The sequence below is a fragment of the Panulirus ornatus genome, chromosome 11, assembly GCF_036320965.1.
Source record: "Panulirus ornatus isolate Po-2019 chromosome 11, ASM3632096v1, whole genome shotgun sequence".
NCBI lineage: Eukaryota > Metazoa > Arthropoda > Malacostraca > Decapoda > Palinuridae > Panulirus > Panulirus ornatus.
In genome coordinates, this window is record NC_092234.1 from 58,932,169 (window position 1) to 58,945,787 (window position 13,619).

Genomic DNA, 13,619 nt, shown 5'->3' on the forward strand with positions numbered 1-13,619 from the left:
ATAAGAGCAAGGTTATTAGGTACAGTATGGCTGAGGGACAAGTCAATTGGGAGGTAAGTTTGAATGGAGAAAAACTGGAGGGAGTAAAGTGTTTTAGATATCTGGGAGTGGATTTGGCAGCGGGTGGAGCCATGGAAGCGGAAGTGAATCATAGAGTGGGAGAGGGGGCGAAAGTTGTGGGAGCGTTGAAGAATGTGTGGAAGTCGAAAACATTATCTCGGAAAGCAAAAATGGGTATGTTTGAAGGGTGGTTCCAACAATGTTATACGGTTGCGAGGCATGGGCTATGGATAGAGTTGTGCGGAGGAGGGTGGATGTGCTGGAGACGAGATGTTTGAGGACAGTATGTGGTGTGAGGTGGTTTGATCGAGAAAGTAATAATAAGGTAAGAGAGATGTGTGGTGATAAAAAGAGTATGGTTAAGAGAGCAGAAGAGGGTGTTTTGAAATGGTTTGGTCACATGGAGAGAATGAGTGAGGAAAGATTGACCAAGAGGATATATGTGTCAGAGGTGGAGGGAACGAGGAGAAGTGGGAGACCAAATTGGAGGTGGAAGGGTGGAGAGAAAAAGACTTTCAGCAATTGGGGCCTGAACATACAGGAGGGTGAAAGGCGTGCAAAGAATAGAATGAATTGGGATGGTGTAGTATAGTGCATTCTGTCAATGGATTGAACCAGGGCATGTGAAACATCTGGGGTAAACCATGGAAAGGTCTGTGGGGTCTGGATGTGGAAAGGGAACTGTGGTTTCGGTGCATTATATCATTCTTTGTCTGTTTCCTTGCACTTCCTCGCTAACGTGAGAGACGGCAATTAAGGATAATAAAAGATTATGTATAAGAAATTAGAAAATCCTGAACTACCTCTTTTGCCGACAGGACTAAATTTAAGACTGTGATTAACGGCCTCAACCAGACAAAACGAGACGACAGTCGATTGCCAGCAACATGAGTGGGGCTGGAAGCAGTGATAGTGGGCTTGACCTGTCTGGAAAGCTTATCATTAAGGTGAGATATAAAACAAGATTTTGCAACAGTTGAACTTAAAAAATAAGCCTGAAAATAGCAAGTATTATAGAAACAGTGTCATGTATCCTTCATAGTCATATTCCACTGTATTCTCTCTCTCTCTCTCTCTCTCTCTCTCTCTCTCTCTCTCTCTCTCTCTCTCTCTCTCTCTCTCTCTCTCAAAATGGAGCTCATCATGTGCATATGTATTTTTCACTTAAGCTTTCCTTATTATTTTTATCATGTATAGTTATTACTTTTCTCTGTCATCCTGCTGTCAACTATTTTTCTGTTAAAGGTGTATCACAACCATATTTAGAGTAGATTTTATATGGCAGAATGTCAATAGAATGAGTGACAATTAAGTGTAGTGCTATTATTATAATGTGAAGGCAAAGTTGGACTAAAATAGGAGGAAGCATGGTGTCAGAAACTCTCCTATCCTTATACTGTTTTTCAGTCTCTAAAAGTTGAAATAGATCAAGGAGCAAAGCAAGAAGTGCTTATCCTCCTCAAAGGCATAGGTTTGGATGTCTGAATATGTATGTATGTAAGGATGAGGATGACAAGGATGAGAAGAATGTAAAGAAAGGTATTGTCAGAGATTAGGATGAGGCATTTTACATAGCCTTAATACTTTGGAAGAGAGAGAGACCAGTGTTGACTTGCTCAATATATTCTCAAAAAAGGTTGTGTACATTCTTGTGGATGTCAACAAAGTAGCAGCTTATTTATAGAAAATGTTCAGTGGTAGACTGTCATAATCTTGAATATTATTACATCCTTTCTCTTTTGAAGGCTATAGTTGTGTATTGTATATTCGTACATCAACTTGAAAAATACTTGTTTATTACAAAAATATAATAGGGTTGTAGTATAAGTTAGTATTTAAACTAAAAGAAATCATTCATGCCTCAGTTATTTGAGTATTTGTTATTTTTTTTTTTTTTATATACTTTGTCGCTGTCTCCCGCGTTTGCGAGGTAGCGCAAGGAAACAGACGAAAGAAATGGCCCAACCCCCCCCCCCATACACATGTATATACATACGTCCACACACGCAAATATACATACCTACACAGCTTTCCATGGTTTACCCCAGACGCTTCACATGCCTTGATTCAATCCACTGACAGCACGTCAACCCCGGTATACCACATCGCTCCAATTCACTCTATTCCTTGCCCTCCTTTCACCCTCCTGCATGTTCAGGCCCCGATCACACAAAATCTTTTTCACTCCATCTTTCCACCTCCAATTTGGTCTCCCTCTTCTCCTCGTTCCCTCCACCTCCGACACATATATCCTCTTGGTCAATCTTTCCTCACTCATTCTCTCCATGTGCCCAAACCACTTCAAAACACCCTCTTCTGCTCTCTCAACCACGCTCTTTTTATTTCCACACATCTCTCTTACCCTTACGTTACTCACTCGATCAAACCACCTCACACCACACATTGTCCTCAAACATCTCATTTCCAGCACATCCATCCTCCTGCGCACAACTCTATCCATAGCCCACGCCTCGCAACCATACAACATTGTTGGAACCACTATTCCTTCAAACATACCCATTTTTGCTTTCCGAGATAATGTTCTCGACTTCCACACATTCTTCAAGGCCCCCAGAATTTTCGCCCCCTCCCCCACCCTATGATCCACTTCCGCTTCATGGTTCCATCCGCTGCCAGATCCACTCCCAGATATCTAAAACACTTCACTTCCTCCAGTTTTTCTCCATTCAAACTCACCTCCCAATTGACTTGACCCTCAACCCTACTGTACCTAATAACCTTGCTCTTATTCACATTTACTCTTAACTTTCTTCTTCCACACACTTTACCAAACTCAGTCACCAGCTTCTGCAGTTTCTCACATGAATCAGCCACCAGCGCTGTATCATCAGCGAACAACAACTGACTCACTTCCCAAGCTCTCTCATCCCCAACAGACTTCATACTTGCCCCTCTTTCCAAAACTCTTGCATTTACCTCCCTAACAACCCCATCCATAAACAAATTAAACAACCATGGAGACATCACACACCCCTGCCGCAAACCTACATTCACTGAGAACCAATCACTTTCCTCTCTTCCTACACGAACACATGCCTTACATCCTCGATAAAAACTTTTCACTGCTTCTAACAACTTTCCTCCCACACCATATATTTGTTATATAGTTTAATATTAACTTGGGAACAATGTAATCTTTAAATCAAACTGGAAGCACATTTCTATCTGGTCTCACACTGTACTTTGTAACTTCCACCAGCTGCACTAGAAACATCTTTTCTATAACTTACTTCATCCCCATCCTGGTCCTGCATGCTACTTATCATATTCTATATTTCATTGTCCTCCAAACCTAAGTCTGTCTCTAACCCTCTACCATATTGTACATCTCTTTTCATACTGTCTAGTGGCCTTTCTTTATCTTTCAAGTTTCATTCTCTGGTCTTTCACAAGTGGTGCTTGCTGCATCATACAGTCCCAGAATCTTTTATCACTTCTTATGACCTCTCATGCAACCTTGTCCTCACTGTGCCTTGTACTTGCAGAGGTTTGTGGTCACTTAGTACTCTGGTCAGTCTTCCATATGTCATTGCAAATATCTCTTCCTCTCTGCTTGTGTATACCTAGTACCTTGTCTCTGTAGGAGTCAGTGCTCTGCTTGCATAAGGTATTGGTTGCATAAGCATAGCACCTTACCCTGTCTGATTAATGTGACTGCATAACAAATGGTTTGTTTTGGTCATAGAAAGCTAACACTGGAGAGGATGTTATTAATTGCTTGGCCTTATCTAGAGCTTGCTCTTGTACTCTTTTCCATTGCTAGTAAATATCTTTATTAACTGGTTTACTGTGGGTTCCATAACATCAGACAATTTAGGTATGAATTTAGCTGAGTGATTCACCGTGCCTGCTAATCTATGTAGTGCCTTACCCTCTCTTATTAGTGTGACTGCATAACAAATGGTTTGTTTTGGTCATAGAAAGCTAACACTGGAGAGGATGTTATTAATTGCTTGGCCTTGTCTAGAGCTTGCTCTTGTACTCTTTTCTGTTGCTAGTAAATATCTCTATTAGCTGGTTTACTATGGGTTCCATAACATCAGACAATTTAGGTATGAATTTAGCTAAGTGATTCACCATGCCTGCTAATCTATGTACCTCAATCTCATTTTGTTGAGTTTTCATCTTTACAGTGGATGCTGTCTTAATAGGATCATGTTTCAAACCATACCTGATATTATATGTCCTAGAAAAGATATTTCAGACATTCTCAATTCTGTCTTACATTTGTTGAGCTTGATCCCTTGTGTCCTACGTCTCTAACAGTTTACACAATTATTATCGTTTTCATCATTAGCTAATTGTTCTTTTTCGCCAATGCCACAAACTAATGTCATCAGGTACACTTACAACTTCTTTCAGACCTTTCATGGCTGCATTCAATCTCTTTGGAATATTTCACTACTCATAGCTAAGCCAAATGGTAATCTTAACCACCGATACCTTCTTAGTGATGTCTAAAGTGTAGTAAGATAGCTTGACTTATCATCTAATGCATAACACCAGTAATCATTTCTCAGATCATACTTTGAGAACAGTGTAGCCTTTAAAAAGTCAGGTAGTGCATCATCAGTCATTGGTAGATGCATTTCTCTTTTCAGGTCTTTACTTAGTACTTGTAGATCAATGCAAATTCTAATATCACCTGATTTCTTGCTTCCAGCAACCATATGACTTACCCACTCTGTTGGTTCATCGACTTTAGCCATGAGTTCAATGTTCTGTAAGTCACTAAGCTTATTATGAACCTTTTGTTTAATACTGATTGGCAGTCTGCATGATGTTATTGCTGCTGGGTTAGATGATGAATCAAATGTTAGCTTAACAGCACCAGGTAATATCTCTGGCTGTTCTGAAAACACGTCACTGTAATTTAAGAAGACATCTTGAACTGCACTAGTGTTCTCCTAATTCACAGTTATCAGATTCATCTGTACTGATGCTCTCTTAACCATATCAGGTACAATATCCTGTTCTGCAACAAAGAACTGTACAGAATATATCTTTGTAGTCCAACAATTGACAGTATTCTGCACTTTCTTAGTGGGCTTGTCTTGGTAGAATTTCACACGTACGCCACTGTATCACAGGTGTTTGACTACTTGTCAGATATTATATGTTGAAGAATAACACTCACTTATGCCTTCTTATCACATACCCTCTTAGATGTCATGATGGCCTTGATGCTGCATCGTGTTGAAAGCTTCATAACATGTTGGACATTAGGGTCGACCTCTGCAATTGCATTCCCTTGAATATCATAGCCCATACTTCTCCCAGAACTCTTCATTAGTTTTAATCTGCATACACTTGCAAATTGATTCTTCTTGCATTTGGTACAGGTCTTACCATATGCTGGGCATTCATCTTTCTTCCAAATATGCTTGTTACCACAATACTTGCATTCCCTAATGGCTTTGTATCCAGCTGTGGTCCTTATGCTGGATTTCTTCAATTCATTTGTCTTCTTCATAAGTTTCTTCAGTCACTGTGTTGATGGCTTCTGGTCCTTCACCTTGAAGTACTTCCACCATCTTCTTTGATGCTTGATGTGCCACACAGATTTTTATAGCTACATCAAAATTAAGGTCATCATCTTCAAAAAATTTTCATGAAGAGATTCATATACTGATTCATCTTTTATCACGTTTTGTTTCTGATCTCCATATTTACATATCCTGCACAGAATCCTGAGTCTTGTGATAAATTAATCTAAAGATTCTCTTGTTTGTTGCCCACAATTTCAAAATCTTTACGTGTCTGCCAATACATTCTTCTATGGGACAAAATGTGCATCAGATTTGTCAAGTACATTCTATAGCTGGGTCAGGCTGGTTATCCACTGGTGCTGGAAACTCGAATGCATTATACCTGTCAAGTGATTCATCTCCTTTCAGGGTTAGAAGTGTGACCTTTTCCTCATCAGATCTCTTCTCAAAACCTGTTTCAGAACTTTGACGTTATAATTTTTCTTAAAGGTTTTCCAAGCTTGTTCATTGTCACCTGTTAGGCTTACTTTGCTGGGGATAGAGAGTTATGAAGCTGCCATTTGCACCATGTTGTTATGTCACCTCTTGATTTCACCTCAGATCAATTGAACAGGAGCCCTTGTCCTGTTTTTTCCCTCAGTCATTCTGGTCTGCGATGACATGATTTCACTGCTGTCACCATGTTTTTGTACTGGTTTATGCATCTTACATGAGCTTTTTTTTTGAAGAGTGTAACCAATGTTACCTTGCTCAGTATATTCTCAAAAAAGATCACTTACATTCTTCTGGGTGTCGACAAAATAGCTGTATGCTTATAGAAAACATGCTGTGTTAGACTAATAAACATAAGTATTGTTACAGGTAGCACTTTTGTTGAAGGAGGAATTGTTGTAATGGGAAAGAGTGTAAGGAATTGAGCCCCATCCTGATGTGGGTAAAAATGAAAGTAGATTATAAAATGTTTGTGACTGATAGTGCTTATGCTCACATTGACAAGAGGAGCAAGAGTGTTGGGGAAAACTGAGGGAGTGAGTCAGCAGTTTTGATTTGAAGGATTGAATATTAACAATGGATGATTTGATTGCAAGGATGTATGGTATGGCACTTGAGGGTATAATTAGGGTGCGTGGGGTACTCATTGGGAAAGAAAATTGTAAACTGCTGGTGAAACTGTGTACTGATAAAAGGGCTGGTGTCTGGGAAAGTTTGGTTTAAAAAGAGGGAAGTAGAGTATATTTAGATAACTAGGGTAAATGACAAACATGCAATATTGGATTAAGTACTGATTGATAGGTATGCTAAAAAGATATTTGAAAGTGAATGCAATTGGAGGGTCAGTTGGTGGGAAATTTGATCACTTCTTGGTGGAGGCAATGATGAAAGTTTGTAGAAGCTTTGAGAAAGGAGAAAATAATATGGGTGGGAGGAGTATGGTGAAAGTGACTAAGCTTGCAAAAGAGGCTTGTGTTAGGAGATACCAGGAGAGATTGAGTGAAGAATGTCAAAAAGTGAGATAAAATGAAACTATGGGAATGGTTGAAGTTTGTGAGGTATTTAGGGAAGTAGCGCTTACATGTGCAAAAGAAATGTATGGCATATGGGAAGTGAGAAAAGATTGAGGAAGCCAAGTTGTTGATGAAATATCAAAAGAGAGAGTTGTATCAGCATTAATTACAGGGAAGTAATGTGAATGATTAGGAGATGTAAAGGGGAAGACTAGGAGGACAAGAGGAAGGTGAAGGGGATGGAAAAATAGGCAAATGCGAGTTGGGGTAAAAAAGTATTAGTTAAGTTCTGGAGAATAAGTAGATTTTTTTTTTAAGATGTTAATAATGTAAGGAACAAGAGAACAACTGGGAGTATCAGTGAAAGGAATAGGTGGGGAAATAGCAGCAAGCAAAGATAAGTTGAAGAGGAGATGGAGTAAGTGCTTTGAAGGACTCTTGAATGTGTTAGATCTGGGGTGGCCATACTTTTATGCAAGTGGGCCATTTTTAAATAGTTTGATTCTTGGCAGTCCATAGTGTGTGTGTGTTTGAGAGAGAGAGAGATACTTCTACTGTACTGTTGTGGCTTAACGTACCGTGTGTGATTAGTAAATAGAATTGACACAGAATTCTGAAGATAATTCACTTATGAAAAAGGAAAACTTCATACTGTAATCATGTAATGTATCACTGCAAATTGGTTCAAAAACACAAAGCTGTACTTACTACAAACTGCAAACAGAAACTTTGGGACTTCAGGATTATTAATGTGATGTATGGCACTGATGTGTCTTGAGAACATCATCAAAATATGTTTTCATTATTTAATAGGCAACATGCAGTGTTTCTTAGGTGAACATCAAGAAGAACATTACCCCTTTATGTTTAACACTGTCATTTTAAAGTTTTTGAAGTATATGACCATGAAATAAAAAATCACCCAACTCACAGTGTTGCATTATATTGTAATGACTGAGTTTGGTAAAGTGTGTGAAAGAAGAAAGTTAAGAGTAAATGTGAATAAGAGCAAGGTTATTAGGTACAGTAGGGTTGAGGGTCAAGTCAATTGGGAGGTGAGTTTGAATGGAGAAAAACTGGAGGAAGTGAAGTGTTTTGGATATCTGGGAGTGGATCTGGCAGGGGATGGAAACATGGAAGCGGAAGTGGATCATAGGGTGGGGGAGGGGGCGAAAATTCTGGGAGCCTTGAAGAATGTTTGGAAGTCGAGAACATTATCTCGGAAAGCAAAAATGGGTATGTTTGAAGGAATAGTGGTTCCAACAATGTTGTATGGTTGCGAGGCGTGGACTATGGATAGAGTTGTGCGCAGGAGGATGGATGTGCTGGAAATGAGATGTTTGAGGACAATGTGTGGTGTGAGGTGGTTTGATCGAGTAAGTAACGTAAGGGTAAGAGAGATGTGTGGAAATAAAAAGAGCGTGGTTGAGAGAGCAGAAGAGGGTGTTTTGAAATGGTTTGGTCACATGGAGAGAATGAGTGAGGAAAGATTGACCAAGAGGATATATGTGTCGGAGGTGGAGGGAACGAGGAAAAGAGGGAGACCAAATTGGAGGTGGAAAGATGGAGTGAAAAAGATTTTGTGTGATCGGGGCCTGAACATGCAGGAGGGTGAAAGGAGGGCAAGGAATAGAGTGAATTGGAGCAATGTGGTATACCAGGGTTGACATGCTGTCAGTGGATTGAATCAGGGCATGTGAAGCGTCTGGGGTAAACCATGGAAAGTTGTGTGGGGCCTGGATGTGGAAAGGGAGCTGTGGTTTCGGGCATTATTGCATGACAGCTGGAGACTGAGTGCGAATGAATGGGGCCTTTGTTATCTTTTCCTAGCGCTACCTTGCACACATGAGGGGGAAGGGGGATGGTATTCCATGTGTGGCGAGGTGGCGATGGGAATGAATAAAGGCAGGCAGTGTGAATTGTGTGCATGGGTATATATGTATGTGTCTGGGTGTGTATATATATGTGTACATTGAGATGTATGGGTGTGTATGTTTGCGTGTGTGGATGTGTGTGCATATACATGTGTATGGGGGTGGGTTGGGCCATTTCTTTCTTCTGTTTCCTTGCGCTACCTCGCAAATGCGGGAGACAGCGACAAAGCAAAATGAATATAAATATATATATATATGGGGAGGTGATAACAAGTAGTGATGATGTGAGAAGGAGATGGAGTGAGTATTTTGAAGGTTTGTTGAATGTGTTTGATGATAGAGTGGCAGATATAGGGTGTTTTGGTCGAGGTGGTGTGCAAAGTGAGAGGGCTAGGGAAAATGATTTGGTAAACAGAGAAGAGGTAGTAAAAGCTTTGCGGAAGATGAAAGCCGGCAAGGCAGCAGGTTTGGATGGTATTGTAGTGGAATTTATTAAAAAAGGGGGTACCTGTATTATTGACTGGTTGGTAAGGTTATTTAATGTATGTATGACTCATGGTGAGGTGCCTGAGGATTGGCGGAATGCATGCATAGTGCCATTGTACAAAGGCAAAGGGGATAAGAGTGAGTGCTCAAATTTCAGAGGTATAAGTTTGTTGAGTATTCCTGGTAAATTATATGGGAGGGTATTGATTGAGAGGGTGAAGGCATGTACAGAGCATCAAATTGGGGAAGAGCAGTGTTGTTTCAGAAGTGGTAGAGGATGTGTGGATCAGGTGTTTGCTTTGAAGAATGTATGTGAGAAATACTTAGAAAAGCAAATGGATTTGTATGTAGCATTTATGGATCTGGAGAAGGCATATGATAGAGTTGATAGAGATGCTCTGTGGAAGGTATTAAGAATATATGGTGTGGGAGGCAAGTTGTTAGAAGCAGTGAAAAGTTTTTATCGAGGATGTAAGGCATGTGTACGTGTAGGAAGAGAGGAAAGTGATTGGTTCTCAGTGAATGCAGGGGTGTGTGATGTCTCCATGGTTGTTTAATTTGTTTATGGATGGGGTTGTTAGGGAGGTGAATGCAAGAGTTTTGGAAAGAGGGGCAAGTATGAAGTCTGTTGTGGATGAGAGAGCTTGGGAAGTGAGTCAGTTGTTGTTTGCTGATGATACAGCGCTGGTGGCTGATTCATGTGAGAAACTGCAGAAGCTGGTGACTGAGTTTGGTAAAGTGTGTGAAAGAAGAAAGTTAAGAGTAAATGTGAATAAGAGCAAGGTTATTAGGTACAGTAGGGTTGAGGGTCAAGTCAGTTGGGAGGTAAGTTTGAATGGAGAAAAACTGGAGGAAGTGAAGTGTTTTAGATATCTGGGAGTGGATCTGGCAGCGGATGGAACCATGGAAGCGGAAGTGGATCATAGGGTGAGGGAGGGGGCGAAAATCCTGGGAGCCTTGAAGAATGTGTGGAAGTCGAGAACATTATCTCTGAAAGCAAAAATGGGTATGTTTGAAGGAATAGTGGTTCCAACAATGTTGTATGGTTGCGAGGCATGGGCTATGGATAGAGTTGTGCGCAGGAGGGTGGATGTGCTGGAAATGAGATGTTTGAGGACAATGTGTGGTGTGACGTGGTTTGATCGAGTAAGTAACGTAAGGGTAAGAGAGATGTGTGGAAATAAAAAGAGCGTGGTTGAGAGAGCAGAAGAGGGTGTTTTGAAATGGTTTAGGCACATGGAGAGAATGAGTGAGGAAAGATTGACCAAGAGGATATATGTGTCGGAGGTGGAGGGAACGAGGAGAAGTGGGAGACCAAATTGGAGGTGGAAAGATGGAGTGAAAAAGATTTTGTGTGATCGGGGCCTGAACATGCAGGAGGGTGAAAGGAGGGCAAGGAATAGAGTGAATTGGATCGATGTGGTATACCGGGGTTGAAGTGCTGTCAGTGGATTGAATCAGGGCATGTGAAGCGTCTGGGGTAAACCATGGAAAGCTGTGTAGGTATGTATATTTGCATGTGTGGACGTATGTATATACATGTGTATGGGAGTGGGTTGGGCCATTTCTTTCGTCTGTTTCCTTGCGCTACCTCGCAAACGCGGGAGACAGCGACAAAGCAAAAAAAAATATATATATATATATATATATATATATATATATATATATATATATATATATATATATATATATATATATTTTTTTTTATTATACTTTGTCGCTGTCTCCCGCGTTTGCGAGGTAGCGCAAGGAAACAGACGAAAGAAATGGCCCAACCCCCCCCATACACATGTATATACATACGTCCACACACGCAAATATACATACCTACACAGCTTTCCATGGTTTACCCCAGACGCTTCACATGTCCTGCTTCAATCCACTGACAGCACGTCAACCCCGGTATACCACATCACTCCAATTCACTCTATTCCTTGCCCTCCTTTCACCCTCCTGCATGTTCAGGCCCCGATCACACAAAATCTTTTTCACTCCATCTTTCCACCTCCAATTTGGTCTCCCTCTTCTCCTTGTTCCCTCCACCTCCGACACATATATCCTCTTGGTCAATCTTTCCTCACTCATCCTCTCCATGTGCCCAAACCACTTCAAAACACCCTCTTCTGCTCTCTCAACCACGCTCTTTTTATTTCCACACATCTCTCTTACCCTTACGTTACTCACTCGATCAAACCACCTCACACCACACATTGTCCTCAAACATCTCATTTCCAGCACATCCATCCTCCTGCGCACAACTCTATCCATAGCCCACGCCTCGCAACCATACAACATTGTTGGAACCACTATTCCTTCAAACATACCCATTTTTGCTTTCCGAGATAATGTTCTCGACTTCCACACATTCTTCAAGGCCCCCAGGATTTTCGCCCCCTCCTCCACCCTATGATCCACTTCCGCTTCCATGGTTCCATCCGCTGCCAGATCCACTCCCAGATATCTAAAACACTTCACTTCCTCCAGTTTTTCTCCATTCAAACTCACCTCCCAATTGACTTGACCCTCAACCCTACTGTACCTAATAACCTTACTCTTATTCACATTTACTCTTAACTTTCTTCTTCCACACACTTTTCCAAACTCAGTCACCAGCTTCTGCAGTTTCTCACATGAATCAGCCACCAGCGCTGTATCATCAGCAAACAACAACTGACTCACTTCCCAAGCTCTCTCATCCCCAACAGACTTCATACTTGCCCCTCTTTCCAAAACTCTTGCATTTACCTCCCTAACAACCCCATCCATAAACAAATTAAACAACCATGGAGACATCACACACCCCTGCCGCAAACCTACATTCACTGAGAACCAATCACTTTCCTCTCTTCCTACACATACACATGCCTTACATCCTGGATAAAAACTTTTCACTGCTTCTAACAACTTTCCTCCCACACCATATATTCTTAATACCTTCCACAGAGCATATATATATATATATATATATATATATATATATATATATATATATATATATATATATATATATATATATATATATATATATTCACAAGGAGAACCAATATGTTATTTATTGGGATATACAGTATTTAGATGTAAATTGAAGAGTTTTTCACCTAGGTAACAAAACACTTATTATTATTATTATTTTTTTTGTCAAGGCTCAGCTTGGGGAGGACATCAGACGAATTCCCATCCACAATGAAGATATGACATATGATGAACTGATCCTCATGATGCAACGAGTCTTCCGTGGTTCACTGTCTCCTGATGATGATATTACTCTGAAGTACAAAGTATGACGTCTTTATCTTCCAAATTGATATATTATTATTTTTTTTTATTATACTTAGTCGCTGTCTCCTGCATTAGCAAGGTAGTGCAAGGAAGCAGGTGAAAGAATGGCCAACCCACCCACATACACATGCATATACATAAACGCCCACACACACACACATGCATTTCGGCATATACATTCAAATACATACATAGACATATACATATATATATATATATATACATGTACATATTCATACTTGCTGCCTTCATCCATCGCCACCCTGCCACACATGGAACAGCACCCCCTCCCCCCGCGCACGCATTTGGTAGCGCTAGGAAAAGACAACAAAGGCCACATTCGTTCACACTCAGTCTGTAGATGTCATGTATAATGCACCAAAACCACCTCCCTTTCCACATCCAGGTCCCACAAAACTTTCCATGGTTTACCCCAGACGCTTCACATGCCCTGGTTCAATCCATTGACAGCACATCGACCCCGGTATACCACATCGTTTCCAATTCACTCTATTCCTTGCACGCCTTTCACACACACACACACACACACACACACACCCAGTTGTTCAGGCCCCAGTCGCTCAAAATTTTTTTCACTCTATCCTTCCACTTCCAGTTTGGTCTCCCACTTCTCATTCCCTCCACCTCTGACACATATATCGTCTTTGTCAATCTTTCCTCACTCATTCTCTCCATGTGACTAAACCATTTCAGTACACCCTCTTCTTCTCTCTCAACCACACTCTTTTTATTACCACACATCTCTCTTACCCTTTCATTACTTACTCGATCAAACCACCTCACACCTCTTATTGTCCTCAAACATGTATATAGTGTACAATGGTGGTGAGTTATTTTTAATGACCAAACCTTTAGGAATGAGGTAACAAGTATTGTTCCTTACA

The 13,619-nt window shown here is 40.7% G+C and overlaps 1 protein-coding gene across 9 annotated transcripts in view; it reads left to right on the forward strand.

Moving 5' to 3' along the window:
- The window catches only part of LOC139751579 (uncharacterized), a 119,149-nt gene that overhangs the window by 12,312 nt on the left and 93,218 nt on the right, over positions 1-13,619 (forward strand). For 8 of the 9 annotated variants that reach the window (XM_071667166.1, XM_071667167.1, XM_071667164.1 and 5 more), the window contains 2 exons: positions 879-1,007; positions 12,579-12,713. In XM_071667166.1, coding sequence (XP_071523267.1) covers positions 948-1,007; positions 12,579-12,713 — 195 coding nt within the window. In that variant the 5' untranslated portion in view covers positions 879-947. The remainder of the gene's footprint in view (positions 1-878; positions 1,008-12,578; positions 12,714-13,619) is intronic. The other variant, XM_071667172.1, reaches the window with a different exon arrangement.